Source organism: Apis laboriosa, unplaced genomic scaffold (genome assembly GCF_014066325.1).
Source record: "Apis laboriosa isolate Shangri-la unplaced genomic scaffold, ASM1406632v1 scaffold1_cov151, whole genome shotgun sequence".
Taxonomy (NCBI): domain Eukaryota; kingdom Metazoa; phylum Arthropoda; class Insecta; order Hymenoptera; family Apidae; genus Apis; species Apis laboriosa.
The window spans coordinates 2,358,088-2,381,937 of NW_025222279.1; the positions used below are offsets into that span (position 1 = coordinate 2,358,088).

At 23.5% G+C, this 23,850-nt stretch overlaps 1 protein-coding gene across 9 annotated transcripts; it reads right to left on the reverse strand.

Moving 5' to 3' along the window:
* Positions 1–119: 119 nt before the first annotated feature.
* LOC122712295 (ecotropic viral integration site 5 ortholog) lies at positions 120–23,389 on the reverse strand. 9 transcript variants are annotated; one of them, XR_006346300.1, is made up of 12 exons: positions 19,515–19,596; positions 16,350–16,611; positions 14,329–14,562; positions 12,792–13,055; positions 12,361–12,625; positions 11,862–12,224; positions 10,990–11,667; positions 10,393–10,875; positions 10,201–10,299; positions 5,986–6,141; positions 4,620–4,738; positions 2,375–2,675 (listed from the first exon to the last, which is right to left on the reverse strand). XR_006346300.1 is itself a non-coding variant. In XM_043931824.1 (11 exons), exons 2-11 carry the CDS (start codon positions 16,406–16,408, stop codon positions 206–208), a joined length of 2,619 nt encoding a protein of 872 aa, XP_043787759.1. In that variant the 5' UTR covers positions 16,409–16,611; positions 19,515–19,596; the 3' UTR covers positions 120–205. The 9 variants fall into 9 exon arrangements, 4 of the variants coding, with proteins under 4 accessions (XP_043787759.1, XP_043787757.1, XP_043787760.1 ...); XR_006346301.1 differs by lacking the exon at positions 19,515–19,596 and adding an exon at positions 16,882–16,992; XM_043931824.1 differs by lacking the exons at positions 2,375–2,675; positions 4,620–4,738 and adding an exon at positions 120–223.
* Positions 23,390–23,850: the final 461 nt, after the last annotated feature.

Genomic DNA, 23,850 nt, shown 5'->3' on the forward strand with positions numbered 1-23,850 from the left:
CCCTGCCCGGTCCGCGTGCCACTCTTTCTCTCTTTCTCTGTTGATTCTATCTTTCTTTTTTCATCCAAGTCCCTTTGAATCCCTCCTTTCCTCCCGCAAAACCCCCATAAGCAGGTTCGCTTCCACTTCGCTGTGGTTAGTCTCGCCTGGCAACACTGCCGCCATCGCCATCTCAAGAGGGCCGAACAAACTCGCAACTATGTATTTAGGTACCCGGAATGAACTATGAAACATTGTAATATATAATATATATATTTCTATTATTAAATTGTATCTCAATTTTCCTTTATTTATATATATGCTATTAGCATGCTATTAATTTTTATAATTATATGATACAAGTAGTACTTGCAGTGATAACATATATTTTTGTTTCATATATTTATTATATTTTAAATTTAGATTAATTCTAATGCTCTCTCGAGAGAAGAACAGGGCTCCATAGCGTTCTAGTTTCAGACCTGAACCAACCCAGCCAACTGCTCTTCTTATTTGTACAAAACCGGCAACGTCGCACCAGACCGGCGTAACAACGAACCCCTTTTCACGGATTACTTTTTTCCACTTTCTATCCGATAGACTCCATTTGGAAAACTACCTGCCACAACTTGCGCCGTCCATGGGTATAAACTCTCTTCGAATCATACTTCTTTGCTTTTGTCTTTGCGTTTGATGTTTTATACTTTCCTCTCTTTCTTTCTTGGCTTTGTTCAATGATCTTTTCATTCTTATTTTTTTGAAATATCATATTGATTGTTAAGTCTATAAACGAGATTATTATGCCGTTATACAATTAATCCAATCGGGATTATTTTTTCTGTAGATATCGTTTCGTTTAAGAATAAATATCAATAAGTGTTGCAAAAAGCCAAATTTTTTTATTTCAAGACGCAAATTAATGATCGAAGGAATAAGAATTGATATTCCAAATCATTTCAATTATCGATAGAGATAACAAAAAAAAAAAGACGTATAAATATCGCAGTTATCATTTCTTTTATATATTGTACTTTTTTTGAAAATTAAATTTTAATATAACATGTTATTTTTTAATTCTATGAAATTTTTTTTGGTAGTACAATGTTTTAACAAGGAAAGGAGATAACAACGTTTTAAAAGTGAATAAAAATTTATTTACTCCTGATGTGTGTTATAATATTCCCCACAATGTTCATGACAAATGTTCATATCGTTGTTCATAATGTGCGCGTTATCTGTCGAAAACTCTTGTGTATAACAGGAAAATCATTGACAACACTCATTTGAGACATAATTAAAATGCATAGTGTATATAGTTACTTCCAAATGATCGAAATTTTTTTATAGAAACTTGTTGCATTGCAAAATATTGAATAAATGTATCTGAAGTGTATTTAATAATAGTTTAAATTTAGAAATATAAATGCATAAAAAGAGATAAATAGTAAAATATATACATATTTATCATTCGTACTTTTGCGCTAAAAAAAAATTTCATTCGTCTTTTAATATTATTTTTCTTTTTGACTGAAGTTGGCACTATCAATGGCGAAAAATAATCGAATATTAACACTGATCGATCGATACCAACAAAATATGATGATATAATGGCCAATGAAATCCCTCAAATTCACATTTCAATGATCATTAAGATTATTATTATTATTATTATTAAAATAATATATATTAAATATTTTTTCTAAAAATATAAGTATATATTTGTATAAAAGTATACATGCATATACTTCTAATAACATTTCTATTAAAATTAATGTTCTATTAAAATTAAAAAACTCAAGATCTAAGAAAAATCATTCTAGAAATTGCACAATTGATTTATAATAGAATTGATAAAAAAAATTTAAATTTAATTAAATATTAAATTTTTTAAAATAAAAATGTGACTATTAAATTAAATAAAGAATTCTTTAATATTATCTAAAAAAATATTTATTATTTTAAAAAATGCTGATTATTATAGAAAAAAAATATTTAAAAAATAATTTCATAAAACATAAATAAATTTCATCATTCATAATAACTAGAAAAAAAAAGAATTTATATCAAACTGTATTAAAATATTAAAGTATTAAAATTGTATTGCAGTTCTTCGTACCAAATCTTTTTTTTTAATAAGCCATTGAAGACTTTACAAGGAATCGATTGATCAATGCTGATACCTCACTGATCGATCTTTGCAAATTGCATTAAGATTGATCACTATGTTTTAAAGCAATGAAATATTTATTAAAAAAAGAAATAAATAAGTTTTTTTCTTTTCGATAAAAACACTAAATCAAACGTAAATGCATTTGCTGATCAATTCTTTAAAATAACAAATACTAANTCGCTTATACAAATTTTGCATTTTTATGATTTTCTAATTAAATACAATTCATCATGATTTTTTTCCTATTCTTCACATTATTATTTTTATCGATCATTAGAACAATATTTAGAATAAACTTAAAATTAAAAAAATATTCTGCATAAAAATTGATTTTCAGATAATCGCATACCTATATTCACAGAAAGGATGTGAAAGAATTTTAGATATTTTTTAATATCACTTTCATTAGCCGTTATACAATTAATCCAGTCGGGTCAAATATTATGAGGCAGTATCGAAATTATTCTTATTATTCTTCTTATTTTAATAGACGAAAGAAACATATTTGATTTCTCTGGCGAAATATCTGAAAAGACGAGAAACTAAGCCTTTTCTTACAGTAATAAATTATTGAGCTTGTGCCATTAAGCGTTGTTTTAGCATATTTCTATGATTTGTTTTAAAATTAGATAGATTGCTATGGAATGACTTTTCTTACAGAATATTTTCATTTTCATGAAAGAAAGAGAGAAGTATGTTAAAAGCGACACGATACATTGACTCTTTTTTGAAAAATATCAAATTGCCATAGGAAATTCTGAATGTTTAAGATATTAGAAAAAAAATTTTTTTTAATTTTTTTATATAATCTAATTTATTTAAACTTTTTAAAAAAGTGATTATGAAAAATATTAAAAATATTTATCAAGATTATAATTAATCTATAATTTTTTAACATATATTATAAAATTTAAATATTTCGAAAAAAAAAATTATACTTTTGTTATTGACAAACTTTTTTATATTTACAATTTAAAATTTTTATATAAATTATTTTATAGAATAATTATTTTATTAGAATAATTAAAATAATTAAATATTGCAATATTATATACAAAATATTATTCATTAGAATATAGTATGTAGTATTCATTTTAATTCCCATAACAAATCGATACATATATGTAAATACAAATACAGAAAATTACAACAAAATAATCTCCAATTATGATCTTCAAATTACATAGCTATAAAGCAAGTGAAAATGTGAATTTCGAGTGCCTACGATAAAATAAAAAAAATGTTTATTTGTTTGCTAATTTTAAATTACAGAGTAAAGATCATTTGTGTTGTAAAAGTTTAATTATCGAACCTTCCCTTTTCATAAATGAACTCAATTAATAAGATTTTACAATATTGCAAAAGATAGATACATGCATTTTTTTTCGATTAAACGTGCATGAAAGCAAAACTTTATTATTTTAAGAGAATTCTTGGTGATGTTTTCACAATTGATATTCATAATTTTGATACCAATTATTCGTGATAAAACAGAATTATTTACAGTATAATTTAGGCCAAAGCGAAAAATTGTGAACGTGTTTAACCCTTAACGTTCCAATAAATAAATAGATTAATTAATATTTAGCTAAAAAAAATTTTAGATCAAAGATAAAATTATAATTGATTTTAAAAATAAGATTTTAATAATAAAATTGCAATTTATATTTTTATTTTATACAATTTTATTTTCTGAGTTAATGAAAAATTAAGATTAATATTTTATTAAATATTTTCCATCATTTATAATCCATATTTATATGTAAAAATATATGACATTTAAAATGATTTAAAATTAAAAATTTATCTATAACGATTATTATAATCAATATCAAATACATTTACGAATTTTTGTTTATAATATTAATATTAAATATTGCTTCTTTTACAAATCATCATTTTTCTATCTCTTTATGAGTAATAAAATTCTTTTTTTAAATTCATATCTATTTATAATTATAAATACTTTATATCTTTAAAAACTTGTTTTTTATTTATTTTAAAAGAAAAGAATAATTCGAAAAAAATATTTATATAAAAAATTCTAGCTAACATATTCTGGTAATAATTCTGGTAATAAAATGATTTATTTGCACTGTTTCACAAGAAACACTTTTCAATATATTTTTTTATCAATAATCTTGTAAAGATATGCTAATGAGTATAAACAAATACTCTTCCATTAGACAGAATGAAAGAAATAAAAAAAAAACTAGTGATAAAATTATTTATCACATGATATTCATTGCAATTTATTACATGATAAAAATGATCATTTTGATATCAATTAGCTTTTATCTTAAAAATAAATAAATCCCAAATCATTTACTTTTAACTCTTTAAACCGTCTCAAAACATATGATCATTTCAGGAACAAGAATGGATCGTTAAGGGTTTGATCAAGCTAAAAAAAAAACTGAAAAGTGAAAAAAAAAAGCACTTTGACGTTCTGATCTGCGCAATTACTTACGTTGGAAGTAATTATCACATCCTAGGAAGTCGTTATAAGGAACGAGTTATCCGGGCTATTTAAGTTTTACAAGAGTACTCCCGATTATCTCGTTCGGTTTCACTTTCACTTTCATTAATCTGCAATTAGTAAATTAATTTAAAAAACACTGATAGTTGCTTTTTTTTTATCAACAGTTGCTCTTAAATCCAATTAACGAAATAAATTTTTGTTGATTTTCCCTTTCTTAATAATCAAAATTTTTAATGAATAATGAATTTTGTTATTTTTATGTATGTTTGTGTATGTATTATGTTGCTTTTAAGAAAATTCTTTGTTTTATAGTTGAACTGAATGTTTGAATCAATCTCGTGTCGTTTCTTCATTTCGAGAATGTATAACAAATACGCAAATATTCGCAATAAGAATACTGATGAATCTAGAGTATTTGGCATACTCATACATTTTATCGTTTTACATGTCTGTATTTTGTTGTTGTTGTTATTGTTTTAGTTTTTCTGTAGAATTGTACAATCGAAGTAATATATTACTGCGATTCATTAATGAGACTCTAAGTATACCGTCGTATCAGGAAAAATGTTTTTTTGATTGTTTTCTTGAGTCTTTTCATTTTTTTTCTCTCATTCTTTCCTTCACAAAAGACAATCATAACTTATTGATTTTCCCAATGACGGATTTCATTCTATTCAATATACAATTCCTTAAATGGAATTACATTTGGTTTAAATTACAAAAAATACACAGAATGCGTAATACGTATAAAAACGTGTCGTTTATGCGTCACATAATTATATTTAATCTATAGTACTTGTCGATTGTGAATAGACTTCGAAATGTGTATTATTGATCATAAAAATCAATAGAATAAATCGATAATAGCTCCCAGTTCAATAAAAGTTTAAGATAAAATAATAAAAATCACAAACATAGTATTATCACTATATATGATTATCAGAATAAAGTATTTATAAGAGAGATTGAGATATTTAAATATCATTCTGTTTATACGTTAAAAGAGCATATTTGCAAAAATTTCGAAGTCTATTTGCAGTAATCGATTCGGGTCAGATAGTTTTATATTGAGTTATTAATGACCACCAGATTATACCTAGTTAATCGCTACTATGCTGTTAATATATCACGAGCTATAGTGATATTATACGTTAACTAAAAACATAATATCGCTATTATCTCTATGTGTTCTTGATTTATAATATTCTATGTGCGTTATAATTTGTCGTTTTCTACATCGAAAAGCATGATCATGAAACATAAAAAGTTCCATTTGCTTTGACAATGGAATACTTCTGTGTATGTTCAAAAGATAATTAGCTGCCTAATGTTTGGTATACATGGATTTCTATACCTCTGGTGAATTCTGTGTAGACGCATTGATATGATCCTGTAAACAAATTCTGAGATCCCGCTCGTCCAATTCACTTTCAGTGTCAACACTGAAACTTCTTACATTTTGTCCACCATGACCTGTCCAACGTTGTTTCCAACTTTCTAGCCTCATGACCTGTAGCATACATTTAATATGCAATTATGTTTATAAATTTTAGGAATGATTTCTATGAAATCTATATAGATTTTGTACATCATTTTAGAAAGGAATGTGCTTTACATTTTCTTCTCTAAAAATATTTTGACACAGTTCAATTATTTTCTAATTTATTGGACAACTGTGAATTATAGTTTTTAATATAGTATATATAATTTGCTATTCTATTAATTATAAAACTTATTGTGTCAATGATTATTTTTAGGATAGTTTTTGTAAAATGATTAGCATTGGGTACTAATTTTTAAAACTAATACATGGTAAAAAAAAATTGTGCAATTTTTATGATTATATATAGTGCTTATGAAAATTCTTCTCACATTTCTATTATATTTAATTCTTCACTTAATTTTTTTAAAGTAATAAAAATTGCCTAAAACCAAATAATGATTCTTAAAAGATGCAAGAAATGAATAAATATAAATGATCACAATGATTAACATGCATTTTATTCTAATATGTTTAATAGTTCGTTAAAAAAATAGAACAAAAAATAATAATAATAAGAAATTATTGAATAATTTTCTTTATTACAATACTAAATAAATATATATTATAATATTGTATATATATTGTATACTATAATACTAAATCCTATTTAATTGTATATCGTTTATGTATCGTTTCTATAATGTAAGATTAATTTTCAAATATTAAATAATTCTTAATATGCATTTCTAACTTACTGATTAGCATTAATTTTTCATTTTATAAATCATAGTAAAATATTATGCTGAAAATTATATGAAGAGCATGCATAATCAATTTTTTAACATTATTTAAGCAACATGTTAAATAAACCATAAGATCATGAATATTCTTAAAGCATTTCCAGGATGTGCTTGGTATTTCTTTCTATCTTATTTACACCTGTAGTAAAATAAATAAAGAAAATGAAAATGAAGCATGCAAATAGTGATGTGCAAGTTGCAAAGCATATACATACCAAATGAGAATCAAACTGAGTGCTCTGCTACATGTACAATTGTAAGACAGCACAAGAAATCGAGGTAATGGGGGAACAAATGTGTAGGTATCAAAGAAAAATCCAAAGACATTAGAATATCAAAATTCAAAGATAAGAACATTTGTTATTCTAATGTTTTTCTGAATCTCATAGCACTTGATTGTAGATTGAGATGAATTGTCCTGTAATTTAATATAGTATTTATAGTTTTTTATAAAATATATATACAGAACTATGTATATAAAAAGAAAATACAATTTTCTGATACACGTTGACATCATGCTAAGTACATGAAATGGAAGAAAATAATGCTTACGGATGGATAAAGACTTACTCGAGCCAGCGCCAAGGCTCAGTCTCCGGGCTGGTGATTGGCGTAGGGAACTAAGGAGACAGAGATAACACAGCAATAGAGGGTTAGTTTTACAAGAGCATTAGTTTTTTTGTGTTAGTGTTTGGTACCTTTACACAATAAGAATTCCGCTCATAATAGAAATTAAAATTCAATTATATCATCATCTCATCTTTTTATACTAATGATGTTTTTATTTAATAATTTTTTGTTAATAGTACACATTATTATATATTTTTGTCGAATGTCTAGTTAATATAAAAAATTAATATTAAAATAAATAAGCGATATCTTTGAAGGTATAAATATATTTTTTGTGTCTTTTTTTTTGTCTTTCTCTTCTTCTTTTTCTTTTTCTCTTTTCAATCAAACCAATTATTACTCCGTGCTGTGCTAGCTCTCAATGTCTAATAAAATGTTCTTGAAGCACAATTAGTATTACAAATGGCAAGCTTGATTTATTGTAAAATGATTTCAATAATATTTGTCTACACAAAACATTTCAAATATTAATATCAAAACATTGAAAATTTGATACTTGCAATCATTATAATAAGATATTTATAATAAATTTTTTTAATATTATATTTTATATAATTGATTATAATTATTGTCTCATGAATTTAATTTATTGCAAATTTTCAATGTAAATAAAATTATATAACAACACATAGATATTATCATTTGAAAAGATACTTTCTTATATTGTGATGCCCTCAAAGATATGTCTTGGTTCGATACAATGATGATTATAATATTTTCACAAGTGCAAAAAATAACATTAAATGAGCGGATACCGTAATCACGATTAAATTTAAAAGCAATTTGACATTTATTATTTATATTTTGCATTGCAGCATAAACATAACAAGCCGTGAATGCATCTTCAAAGCTTTGACATGTAAATAATTTCTTCTATGATTTAAAAAATTCACAATCATTATGTGAATATACAAAATTAGAAGTAGAAATAATCATAGATGCAATTTTAATAATGAAAACACGATGAATTCTTAATGTGTACAGGTACCTCTAAAGGAATGTTATTTGTTTAATATGAAAAATGTGAAACGATTGTTCTCGTCGATAATAGCAATTAATTATTAATAATAAATGTAAAAAATATGTATCATTTTTTTAAAATTCATTAATTTTACAAATTTTTAAAAATGTTCATTGAAATATTATTATATTAAAATTATATTAATTAATGATATTAATGTAAATTCTTAAATAAAAATCAATAATTTTATTAATATTGATAAACTTTGTTTCAATATTAAATTGAACTTAGAAGAAGAAAAAAAATTCTGAAATAAAAATTACAATCAAATATTTTATAACACATGATTTTATCAAAAAAAAAAAAAAAAAATTATTTATTAGCGTGACGATTAGCATTACATTGCAGTAAGAGGTGCAATTTGGTGCATAATTTTGTGAGTCACAATAACATGAAAGCATAAATTACACTTTTGCTTATGTTACATATTATTATGATAGATATAATTTTGTGCACCCAACAAGTATAACTGAATTATATACATATGTTTCTTTAATATATCGTCCTTGTTAAAGGAAATTAGAATAGTTAGAATATTATTAATGATACATTAAAAATTTAATTCTTTATGAAATATGAATAGTGCGATAGAAAGAATGATAGTAATGTTAAATCCTCATTAATATAAATTTCAAGATGAAAAAAAAGTGAGCGTGAAAATTTTTTACAAAATAGTGTTACAAAAATGTGCATTATCAGAAATATGTATGATTAAACAAAATTATTAATTATTGCTATAATGAATTATAAAAACTATTAAAAAATTTGAATTATTGTTTTTATTAAAATTAATGATTTTACGTAGAAAAATTCTATAAATATATCTAAAAAATTATTACATAATTATTACATAATCAAGTAAGAAATATATTAAAAATTGTAATTAAGAAAACTCAAATGTATTAATGAATATGATATTTGTATAGAATTATATAATTTGATGACTAGATATATGAATATGCGGGAATTGATATGAGGAACCTATAACAGACTATCAATTTCTATCTCCAAATTATTCAAATATATGATAAATCTTGACATACATTATGTAATTCTACAAGCTTCGAAATTTACTAATTTGCAATCTGCTTACTAATAGCAAATCGAATAAAAATTGTATTTTAAACTACTATAATATGATCATATTTCTACGTCTTTATGAACTATCTTTATTATTTCTACCATTGATACTTTGAACGATTATATGATAATTAATATATATCAAATAAAGAAATTTCAACTTTAATAGAAGAAATTTAACAAAAACCATTGACGATCATAAACATATATAATTATTATTATATTTGTGCATAATTGAAAGCATTCATAAACTAATTTCCAATACTAAAAAATATATTTCTTTAAGATTTCATGATTGATTTCATTTTTTACTTTGAGATTTAATGCTAAACTTAATAATAATAATAACAAAAATATCATGAAAAAATTAATACATACAAAATATGTAATATATAATATATTAAAGCTTTTGATAATTTTTTCTTCATTTGTGAAAAATAAAAATGTATCTATTTTTTAAAAAAGTTTTTTTCATTTACCTCTTACTGCAATTTTTTTTTTTAATCAATGCTTTCATTAATGCATCATGATACATAATGAAGAATTTTCACTTACCTCAGCTTTTAATTCTGCAACTTTATCTTGCAATTCTCTGACTCTTTCACTGTCATCCAAATTATTTCTAAGTTCACCTTCCGCATGCATCTCTTCATTCTATAAGAAATAAAAAATAATTGATATATATTGATAATATATTCATATTAAAATATTAAAAAAAAAAAAAATTATACAAATAAGAAATAGTACTTTTAACTCAAGGAGAGATATTTTTTGCGTAAGTTCTGCTACTTGCTGCGCATGCTCTGCATCACGTATCCTAGCCATCATAGCTTCATCCTTCATCTTTGATTCTAAATCAGAATATTTATGTTGTTGCTCTCGTAATTTAGTAGTGAGTTCTTTCTCTCTTGATAAGGCAGCTTCTAATTCATCCTTAATGAATTTTCCACCTTCGTCTTGTCGACGTAGTTGATTCGTAGCAACTTGCACTTGAGTCTCAAGCTCCATGACTTTAAGTCTAAGCTCCTTCACCTCGGTTAAAGCTTCCATTTCTCGAATTCTGGTTGTCATTAAATCTTCTTCATATTTTTGCACTTCATGTCCCCGATTCTCCCAAAATAGAAGTTTCTTCGGCGTAGAATCACTTGCGGGTTGTGTTTGGGCGGAACGATGTTCTTGCAAATGCCTTTGCCAGGCACTGCTTAATTCCATTACTCTTTGCCGAAGATCCTAACAAATTTCTTATATTATAATAAACATATATATATTTTAAAATTAATAGAAAATTTTAAATGATACTTTTTAAATGTAAAAAATATATAGATTTCTAAAAAGAAAAATTACCTTTAAAGAAAGATTAGCCTCTGCTTCTCTTAGTTTCACTGCAATTAATTCTTCTTGTAAATGAGCAACAGAATTATCTGGTGTTGTTTCTCGTAATGTTTTTTTATCTTCTTCTAATTCTTGTATTCTTGCTCTAAGTTCTCTTATCGTTGCTTCATTCTCTGCCTCATATAATCGAACCTTTACTAATTCTTCTTGTAAACATTGTATCATTTCTTCTTTTTGCGACAATGCTTCCTGTTTTAATAAAATTTCATCCAAAGAGGATTGCTTTGATGTCACATTTTCTTCTAGCAGAAGCGACAATGATCTCAATTCTTCATGAGCTTGTTCAAGTTGATGACTGGTTTCAAGATGAGTGTGTCGAAGAGCTGCTAATTCTCTTTGTACAACGAAAGCAGTTTCTTCCTCTTCTGCTCGGGAAACTTGACCCCTGACTAATCTATCTGCCAATTCTGCAGATTCAGCTTCCAGAAGTTCAGTTCTTTGTCTAAGTAATCTATTCTCGGCTCTAAGTCTACGAAGCTCAATCATCTCTTCTTGCTCTTTCATTTTCAACACGGTATAATCTTTCTCAAGTTTCTTCATTCTTTTTGAATTTATTTTCATACTATAAGCAAGATTCATGAGGCCATCAGGATCTTTCTCTGCTCTTCCAGGTAATTGTTTCTGAAAGAACTGCATATGAAAGAATCGATAAATATTAATGAAACAAAAAAATGCCACATGTAAATAAATGTAAGCCACATGTAAAAATGTTTAATTATTAAACCTATAATAGTTGATTTTTTTTATAAATAGATATAATAAATTCTTTTTCTAAATATTCTTATTTACAAATGAGATGTAAAATTCTGATGATAAGAAATTACCTTCAACATGCCTTCCATGTCCAAGCTTAATAAATCTTCTTTGCCTAAATGTAACATGGCCAGTGCAACTTTGAAAATAATTTCCATGCCTTCAGATAGAAACACGTCAAAAATGCGGCAGGCCAGCGATAGACTGAGCGTTGTAGTAAAAAGCGTAAGAAACCAAGACGATGCGTACATCGATGTATGAAAACCTTGAGCCGCAAAATGAGCGTGTAACTCGGGATGCGTGTCAGCAACTAAATGTTCTAGCTGATACATGCACACCCCTAATTCAGCCATACTCGGTTTGAACATGTCTCGCAAACGATACTCTTGCATAAGCGCTACCAGTACAGCGAAAGCTTCTTCTTCTGGCATTTGCTGTAACAACAAATTGATATACCTATTTAATTTTTATCAGCGTAATTCATCCCATGTTTTTCTCTTTTTTATCTTTAAAAATTATTCTTTTTTATTCTTTTATATTCTTCTACCCCTACTCAAACATTAAGTGTACCTGCATAAGAAGTAATCCTACAATAAATCCCGAACCTTGACAGTATCCCACTTCACGATCATGAAGACTATACGCTTTCATAACGTTAAATAAACTTTCCTGGCCAAGCCCATCTTTTTCCTTAAAAAAATCATGCTCAGGATACGTTCTGGCTATATCCCTTCTAATTATCCTTTCGCATGCGGACGTGGCCTTGATATACTCAGCGAATTGTTTTTTCACAGGAGAGTCATGAGCACCACTTAATAACTGCCAAACAATACCTCTGTAACGATGAATATAAATCAATTTTTCCTCAATTGAAATGCTTATTTTTTTTTATTTTGCTAATTATTTCATATTAATTTTTATTAAATTTAGAAATTTTAAAAATCATCCAAAATTACTAATGAATTTGATAAATTTAAGCTTTCTTCTAAAGCATTGATTACCTAAAATGATGAGGTATTCCTTGACGTACTAATTCTTTGACGAATTCTTTCCTCTTCTTCCAATGATAATCCCAATCAGCGACGATGTGACCCCATAGAGACCATGTGTTCTCTTCACCATCAGCTGAATTGTGGCGTCGGGGTGCAGCATCGCTATTTCCTCCGCTGCCCCCCGACGCCACAGATACTTGAGATGTGTCAGAACCTTTCCTACTGTGATTGCTTTGGAGCGAATTCAACGATTTTGCATCCGATTCGATAAGCCTGTTATTAATTATATCAAACTTTTTAAGACAAGTATTTTTCCTTAACTCAAATGCATTTAAACATTTTTGAGTGGTAACATATGAGATGATTAATTCATGCCAACTGAAATGAAAAGCTCGTCTTTAATAACAACGAAAATATTTTTAACAATTTGTCAGAAAATTTAAATTTTAATTGAATGAAATTATGTCCTTAGATTTAATTATGTCCTTAGAGTTAAAAAAAAAATATTCATTAAAGTGTACAATGTGAAATTCTTGTTTACTAACAAATGCCAGTTCTTTTTTTTTTATAAATGTTAAAAAGTTTTACAAAATATTAAAATTATTATTTTCATATGTTACAACTCAAGATTATAACAAGTATCCTTAATGCAAGAGTATATTCTTTCTTTAAAAAAAATGTGTGTAATATTGTTTTCAAATATATAATTTTCAAATATAAATGATGATAAACACAAAATAAGCAGAACTGCAAAATTAATAAAAAAACATACTATTCATAATAATTAAAAAATCTTTCTAATTCAAAATATCAATTAAATATTAAGAATAAGAAAAGTTTATATGTGTAATATTATGAAACTTTTATTAACAATAATATCATATAAGATATTATATACTTCAATTGTATATCAATTTCAATAAAACTTTATAGATAAAGAGAAAAGAAATATTTACACATGTTATTTCAATTACATAATTGAAGAAACATTAAACGATAAAACTCATGCTTCACACATTAGCTTGCTAAATATATAAAGTTTTACATTCTTCCATTGCATTCAATTTTTTTTTTCGTGAATAAAATTATATTTATAAAGTTTTACAGAAATTGATAAATCTTTATACTATTTCCTGTTACAAATATATTCATCTCTCTCCATTATTATAATTAATATTTGGCTATAGTAAAATTACATGAAACTAAACTTATTGAAAAGCAAACAATCAATATAATTGATATTCATGAATTAGAATTTTATTAATTCTTAATAATTCTGCTATTTACGATATTTCCTTTTTAAATAAATGGATTCAATAATTAATAGTTTATTTATTATTAATTAAAATTTCGTTTTATAAATATAAATATATCATTCAAACTATTCTTTTTCTCACTCGTAATCATTTGATTTTGTAATTATATTGAGTCATGAATTAATATATATAATCGAACATAAAGCAGCGATATATATGTAATATCTAAAGCATAATTTAATTGCACATGCAATGTAATGATGAATATTAGTTAACACACGACGATTTACCTATTGGCTTCCTCCAGCTTAGCTAATAGAGCCAGTTCGTCGGTGGGTATTTCCTGCAACGAGTTTATATTTTCTTCTTCAGATGAGATTGATGATGTGTTTGAAAGTATTTTGCTTGCTTGATTGTTGTTCTGACTGGTCTGATGTACTGTGGTGCATAAACACAATACACTCATCACCTGCGGTCCATAACGTGATAATCCTAACTGTCCAGCAGCCTGCTTCTCTTGACCCCTGCAAAACAATTATTGTTACATATCGTGGCATATCGTGATGTAATTAAATTGATATTATGAACTTTTATAGTTTCATGCTGATTATAGGACTTCCTAATGCGAATAACATTATTAAAAATATATATTGAAGTTTCAAAATAATTAACTACAATTGGACCACTTCATAGCCAAAACATTAGATTAAAGAAAGGAATATTTATTAAATCTTTCATATAAAAATACAATACAAAGTATATTAAATAGGATATATATAAGTATATTAAATAAAATTATTTTAATAGTATTAATTTTTATTTATATTATTTTTGCAAAGTTTCCAATTATAAAAGAGTAAATTATTTATAATTACGACGAATGAGCACTCAATACAAAATATATCAAGAGAAATTTTTAGAAATTTTAGAATTAGATAATATTTTTTATTCTATTAGCATAAAAATCTGAAATCTTAAGATGAGAATATATTAAAATTATAAAAAAAATATTAAAAAAAAATTGTATATATAAAACTATCAATTTATTCATATTTTCTTACATAACAATTTTATTACGCATTGCTGTTGAAAAAAAAGCATACGAAACACGATTATATTTTTTATTTCAATTTAATTATTTCCTCACGCAATTGAGGAAAGATCGTCGATAACATGTATGCATTTATATCTTATATGCATATATATATTTCATCTTTTTAATGTAGAAATTAATTAATGAAAAAAATAAAAAAGAAAAGTGTAAAAATTTTGTTAACGAATTTTTTTCAATATCAATTTACAATATATTTTCTTTCATTAATTCATCATTAAATAAAATATCGATCATATACGATCGATTCAAATAATAACAAGTGGATCGATCTTCAATTAAAATTTGAATCCTTCTTTAGTCTTTTTCTATGAACTTTATGGATAATTCCAATAAATATTCGTTATCTGTCGAATCAAATCATCAAATTAATATTTTTTTTATCGCTAAAAAATTTAATTTTGAAGAAAAAAAATTTTCATTTCAATTTGAATTAAAATTTTCCTTTTTGGAAGCAAGATAAAAATTCAAAAACTATTATATGTAATTTTTATTTTATAAATATTTTTTAAAACATAGATTTAAATATTTATTCTTTATGTATGAAACAAAATATTGAAATACATGTTATACATGATCTATATTAATTTTTTATAGTAGAACTTTTTTAGTAACTATTTAAGTGAATTTGCTATTCAATGTTGTCATATTAAATACAACATAGAAACATAAAAAAAATGTATATAATTAACGATTAACAATTCTCGAAGGTTTGAAACTAAAGACAAAATTCAAATTTATATTGCGAGTATAGATCACACGATATTATAAAAGAAACAATTTAAAACCTTATAATTATAATAAAGTCATAGTTAAAATTTAACTTCGATAGAAGAATATCCGACTTCGTTTTATTTGATCCATAATTATCCTTATAATAGATCTTTAATATTGAAATTTTTCATTTTCTCAGGATACTCATTTTCTTTGCTATATCGCGAAATAATTGTAAATATTATCCTTATGATTTTTTTTTAATTTAATTATATAACTTAAAAGTAGAATCTAATAGTAAAATAGAATATTTAATGAATTAATTGTATCGATTCTTTCGAGATTTTTGATAATATAATTTGTATAAACATACAAAAGAAAGATAAAAATCTCCATTTAATGATCTAAAGGAAATAATATCTATTACAGGGTCAATATGACGAATATTATTCGATATTACAAGGCAAGAATAATCATATATTCTACCTTGTTTTATTTCGTGTCCATCGCGCCGCCGCTGGTGCCAGCAAACCACGAAGAACCATCGAGAAATTTTCTCGTCACTCGCGTAACTTTCGATTGAAAATCGGATTCGAAATCAGCCTCCAGTCTTTTATTTGTTCAATTACTTTTGATTTCTCCGCAAAATGCTTGTTGCAGCATTCAATGTTTCAACAATTTTTCAACAAGCGAAATCGTTTTATTTATATCATTCAATTGCATATTTTTCTACGAGTATCTTTCGAGACTAATCACAAAAGTTTAAAGCTTTAAATTTTAAGCTTTTTAAATTTTAAGTTTAAAGCGATTAAAATTTTAAAGCTTTTTAAAAATTCGAAACATTTTTATACTATTACATAAAAAAATCTTTAAAAATCTGCAAAACTAAGATTTCGATAAAATTAGAAAATTGTCACAACATTAGAAATTAAACTTTCTTTTCCTCGATTACTTTCCATTCTGGATAAAATATGCATCTTAGAGGAAATCAGGAAAGAAATCTTGCAAAATGACTCACTGCAACTGTCTAACGTTAATACTTTATAACTTATCCTTAAAACCGAAGTTTCTCTAACCGATCGAAAAATTTCACGGTTTCTTCTTCGATCAAGGTTATTTTTATTAGACATCGGAATTTTTATTAAAATATTTATTTATATGACTTATATCTTCATTATATTTATATCATTATATTAAACATTTTATTCAATATTTAATTTTTATTGTTAATAACTTTATCTATATTCTATATTATTATAATATTATATATTATTTTCTATTCTCAAAAAAGATAAACAAATATTGTTAATTTTTGCCATTTCAGATCTTCAATTTTTCACTTCGATTCGAAATTATCAGATGTATAATAGCAACAAAAAGAAAGCCGAACAATTAGCACGTGCAAATGAATTAGCGAACGAATGCAAACATTCGTAACAATATGCCATATTGGCTACGAAATGGGATAATTTATGTTTCTCAGTTCTTTAAATTATCATGGAATTTCAACTACATCTGCGTGATGAAAGGCATTATCATATAAACGATCCTTTAAGATGCAAGTTTCTAAAATTAAATTAAATTAAATATTATAATATAATACATGCAATTACGTGATAAATTTATAATAAAAAAACTAAAAAAGACTAAAAAAAAATGTAACAAACAAATAAATAATAATATTATAATTGAAAATATAATTGAAAATATAATTGAAAATAATTAAAATGTTAAAGATGAAAAATTATAAATTTTATTAAAAAAATTTGTATATGCTTTAAAACTTTAAAACATATTCTTGGAAGTACTCATAACATCCTCTAGATAAATCGTATCGTTTATCATTCTCTTATCTCATTTTTGAAAGAAAATATATTCATACCACTTGTATAATAATTTATGAATAATATAATTAATGATAAATAATTTATGATGAATAAAAATAAATAATAATTAATATTAACATATATATTTTTATTTTGTAGTGAAATTAACGTAAATTAATATAATTTGATCTTTTCTTTTTTTTAATTACTTTATTCGCTATAATTTCCATTTTTTCATCTTATATTATCTTCGATAATATAAATAAATATAAATATAGAATTATTGATGAAAAATAAAGATGATGATAATAATAATATAACAATAATAAAAATAGAAAAAGATAATAAAATGAATTTGTTTAATATAAATATAGAAAATAAAAGAAATATTTTGAGAAATCTTTTATTAATCAAATTATGTACAAACGAAGTAAATTATTTATTCAGATATACAATTTTTTCAAAATTTTTCGCCATTCAAAAAATTATGGCTATAATAGATATAATTTATGCTTTGATTTACTATTGTATTGTCAAAGATCTATACAAATCTTTTATCTTTACAAAAAAATTCTCATTAAATTAATTCTAAGCTTTGAGAATTCTAAGTTATAAGAATCTTTTTTATCAAGATAAAAAAATCGCGTGATTATTGATTGACCATTTCTTAGCTATGTCCCATTTCGTTTCGTTCCTAAAAATATAATAAATTATAGATGTGTCCAAATTTTTGACACTGATATGTTTCAAGATATCATGCTCTATATTTGCGTTAGGAAATACATGTATATATAAAATTTTTATATAATAACAAATGATGCTGTCTATAATTATTCAGAAAATAATATATAAATAACAAAAAAGAAAAAAATAAAAAAGAATATTAGTACAAAATTGGCATTATTTTTTAAGTTAAAAAATTCAATTTATACAATTAATAGATAAAAAAAAGAAAAAGAAAAATATCAGTATACGATATCCAACCATAGAAAATATTTGGCTTTAATGTATCAATAAAAAAACAAATATTTTATTTGAAAAATATATAAATTTAAGCTGAATTTAACTTAAATCTAAATAAACACATCGTTTATCAAAATTATCATACTGCAAAAATGCGTTTTCCAATTTTTTTGAGACTTTATCAAATTTTATTTTAACTTTAGAAAAAAAAAAAAAAAAAAAAACTAAATGCTTCCACCAATTGATCTCAAAAGCTGTCTTTGTTCCAATTTTCAATTAATTCTGGTTCATTATATATTAAAGACCATTTTTTTAATCCAAATAAAAATATTAATCAATGAACAATTATCTAAATTACAATTAAATAAACAATAAAATATTTTTCATATAAATTATCTCCTAACTTCTATCCAACACAATTTCACTTTTTTAAAACAGATTAATTTTAAATTCTTCCACTATTTATCTTCAAAACATTTGTTTTTCTAATTTCTAACTATATTTCATTATATAAATCAACACATCATCCTTCATTTCAACAAAAATCTTAATACATCTTAAATACAAATTATCTATTATATAATATTTAATAAATCTATTTAATCAAAATCTAATTACATGAACTCCAAAATCTTCTTCTCTTTAAAATACAATTTAAAAATAATACAATAGTATAATTTAAAGAGAGAAAAAAAAAAAGAAACAAAAAAAAAAGGTCATTCACTATAATGGATGAGTATATATAACTAAATATATATATATATATATATATATTTATCCAGAAATAATGAAAATTGAAATCAAGTAGTATGACAGGTATAGAAAATTGTCTAATCGATGTACTAATATCACAATATCACACAAAGATAACGATTGATCTCTCGAATGCAATCGAGGTACGATGTCCGACAAAGGACGCCGGTTAATTGGCCAATCGATGTTGATTTTATCTTGTTCCCTTTTCCGATCAAACTGGCACAGTAGGATCGCCAAACACATACTGGAAATATGTACGAAATGGTTTGAGGGTCGATGGAGCCCGCGCAGGCCAGGATGCTCCACATGCGCACCCAACCTCTTCTTTAGTAATACAAGAGTAAATAAAAAGACTGCGATTCCGGTGACGAAACGATAGGAAATTTCCGTGAAAATGTAAAAATGTAACAAATGATTGAGTTTTTTTAGATAATAGATGATTTTTGGAAATAAAATGTTAAATTCATTTTATATATAAAGATATATTTGTATTCTTTACAATGAAATATTATCTTTAAAATTTTATCAAGATATTTTGTCTTCTTATTTCTTTAATATTTAGAATTGAATATTAATATAAAAAGAAAACATTTAATTTTGAAAAATATTTGAATAATTTTGAAGATATCATATTCATGAAGATTTATTGTAAATTGATATTAAATATTTATTCAAAATCTATAAATCGAATATTACGTATCATAAATCGTGAAATATCTCGATATATTTCGATACAAAAGGAATAAGATTTTAGAAAATTTAAGTATAAATTAATTGATTTAGATAATTAGTGTGTTTAGAAAAGAAAAATCAATTTTTTAGAGATATTAGATAATTTTATATATTTATATATTTGTTTATAAGTTCTTTGTTGATTAAATTAATTATGTTACACATATATCAATAATTTCTTAATATGTGGTATTCATCAAGTAAAATCAAATTGAAAATATTGAATTAGAGTAAATCATTTATTATATTTATTAGTTTCGAAATTAAAAATGAATAAATCATTAATTTTATTTTAATTTTTTCAATGAAAATATAATACAGCATTTATTTTACTTTTTTTTATAATTTCAACTAGAAACAGTAGAGTATATTTTATAAAATTTGTAGAAATGAATATATAAATTTTCCTAAACTTTCTATAATTAAAATTCCAATTAATAATAAAAAAATATATTTTGTGCACAGAAAAGTTTTATAAAATAAAATTGATCAATTTTTTCTATGAACAATTAATATACATATATGTATTTATATTACAACATATAACTATTTATATTTTATTTTTAAATAAAATTTTATAATGAAAATTTAATAAAATTTAATAAAAAAATTAATTTTTACATATAGAGATTAAGTTTGTATAATAACATTTGTATATTGTCATATTTAAAACTTGCAACGATTAAATGATTTTCAATAAATTTTAAATCAAATTAAATGATTATTATTAATCAAATTAAAAATAAAATTCATCATTTTAAAAAATATATTGTCATATTTTTATAATGAAAAATATTATGATATCTAATTTGTTAAAAAATATAATACATTAATTGCATAACTATTCTATCACTGCATAATTATTATTTATTATAGTATAAATTATTATCTGAAATTTTATAAAAAATTATATATAATATCATATATTAACAATTTGATAAATATTTGAATTATTATTAAAAATATTAATAAATAATTTTTCTTTAAAGTTTGTATCTATCTTTCACATCAAATAAATCGCTAATTTTTCAAAATAAAATAAAATTAATTTACGAAAGAAAATATTGACAAGTATTGACAAGTAATTTGAAATTATTTTTTTAAAAAAAAGAACACAAATATATCATAATTTTTCTAAATGATCCTAACTGATCCGCCATTTTTATTCCAAGGAAAATTTATTATTAATTAAATATTATTTAAAATTTGAAATCTGCTGCTATAAAAATATGAAGAGAAACGAAAAAGTATTACGATGAGCTAGGCTCGAAGTGGAAATGGAGAAAAAGCACATATCTCTTCGCACGAGGAACAATTACACGCGAAAAAGCAAGGAAACCTTTCACCGGTCTCTGTTTACCGAAACAAATTCGTTAGGTACGTTAGTTATTCTGGATTCTTCGATTCGCGCGTCTAGCATCTTATATTGGATTTTCATACTTTTCAATATATTATTCTAATTGTTTCATAACAATAAATGACGAATTGCTTTACCGTTACTATTACAAAACATATGTGCAGTAATATACATGAAAAGCAATCGTTCAAATACATATGCAAACAAAGCGATTAAGAAATGGAAGGACAGAAAGCACATTCGTTGCATATCGGAATGCGATGATTCAAAAATAAGAATTCCTCTACACAATTTCAGTAACCGAATTCTTAAAAAATATATTAAGTCAAAAATATATAAGTCAAATATGATAAAGAAAATAATTGCTCAAAATAAAAGCTAAAACTACCTTTTTTAAATTATAATCTTCTCTTCAATTTAGTAAACACTGTTGTAAATTGAATAATTGAAAAAAAAATATTTTAATTGTACAATGATTCTTTTTTTTTCATTTTGATTATTGTTTTCTTTGCCCTTTGGACATATTTTAAAACATAAAAATAATAATTATATAATTATAATTTATATGTATAATAATTATTATATTAAATTATATAATAATTATAATTTAATATTATTTGAACTAAATATATATTTTTATAAATAAATATAGAAAAACAGAATTTGTTTATGAAGAATATATAAATGCAAAATAAAATTGTGACAATAAAATTACATGGATTTTCAAAATTTAAATTTATATAGAATATAAATAATACTTGTATAAAATACAAGTACATTACTTGTACAAAGTAATTATATAACTTAAATAAAATAATTATATAATTTATATAATTTATATTTATATAATTATATAATTTTGGAATATTTAGTTAAATATCATAATTAATATTTAGAATCATTTTATTCTTATTATTCTATGTTAAAGATTATCTGCAAAATAATAAATTATTTTTCATATTTTATGTAATTTAAAAAAAATTAAAAAAAAAATTTTTAAAAAATAGTTGAAAATATTTATAACATTTAATTAATATTTATCTATTTTAAATTAAATATAGATTAGATAATTTTTCATCTATTCAAAGAAAATATGAGAAAATTATATTCATTATTATATCCATGTTAATTGATGTGAATCTATTTCTTAATATTTTTTAAGTTAAAAAATATAAAAAATTCAAATATTTTTTAAAAATTAAAATAACTTATACAATATTATAGTAATAGTTATACTATTTATGTGAATATCATTTATATCAATTATAATTTAAATAAAGGAATATTATATCATGTATCATTATTTTAATTTCAATGCAATTTAATATTTTTATAAAAATATCACAACTTTTTATTTAAAAACATATGTACATTTTTAAATTATTAATAATGTTATTTGGACAAAATTTTATTTTAATTTATTTTAAAAAGAATGAAAATATCAAAAACAAAATGCAATTTGTTTGAATTAAAATTTAAATGGAAAAATAAAAATATTTTTAACATGACATCATTAAGTATTACTCCACATATAGTTTGTTCTTGTTCATATCATATCACTTTTAAGTGAATGAAATATTATAAACCCTTGAATATCAAATATTAGAAACACAAAAAACAAAGAATCAGTAAAAATTATCTAACAATATAGTGATAGAAATGAAAAAATTGTCAGAATGGTATTTATCCAAATTAACTGTCAGCGAAACGAATCATGACGACCATCTGTTTCTAATATGCGCTAAAATTATTGCAAAGCACATACCTTCGATGTAATTATTATTCCATATGTTCTTTGTAAAACAAATCACACACTAAGAAAATTATGTTCTGTGTCAGTAAAAATGCATATAATGCTAATATAAGGTACAGAAGAATATACGCGGCTGTCACTACTTAAAATTGTCATCACGATAGATTCGTTCATGTACACTGGTGCCAACCTTCCAAATATTGCACTTCTAACTTACATAAATATGATTTTTTCATATATTTAAGATTATTTCTCTAATAATTATAATTATTTTTTATTGTTTTAAATTTCACATATCTAAATATTTATAAGCAACAATTATTAATTTATATTAAATTTAATTGTAAAATATTATATATTTACGATTAAAAATTCATTCACTAAATAAAGTTACCATATTATTAATGTTTTGATTTTCTAGGAATTTTCTTACATAATAAATATACTAGTATTGTTCATCCTGCTTAAATTACATAATGATAATTTCATTCAGTAATATTTGAAGTTAATTGAAATATGTTTTATTTTATTTTGGAAATACGTAAATTTCATGATATTAGAAATATGAAATGAATTTTTTTAATAAAATTATTTAACAAT

What these genes read in the sequence shown, in the direction of transcription:
- LOC122712295 (XM_043931822.1), bottom strand. Translation starts at nt 16,408, where the DNA reads ATGGTTCTTCGTGGTTTGCTGGCACCAGCGGCGGCGCGATGGACACGA. An exon ending in TGGACACGAAATAAAACAAG is followed by an intron (nt 14,563 to 16,349) that starts GTAGAATATATG and finishes ATTGTTTTGCAG; the next exon opens with GGGTCAAGAGAAGCAGGCTG. An exon ending in ACATGGAAGGCATGTTGAAG is followed by an intron (nt 11,668 to 11,861) that starts GTAATTTCTTAT and finishes TTTCATATGCAG; the next exon opens with TTCTTTCAGAAACAATTACC.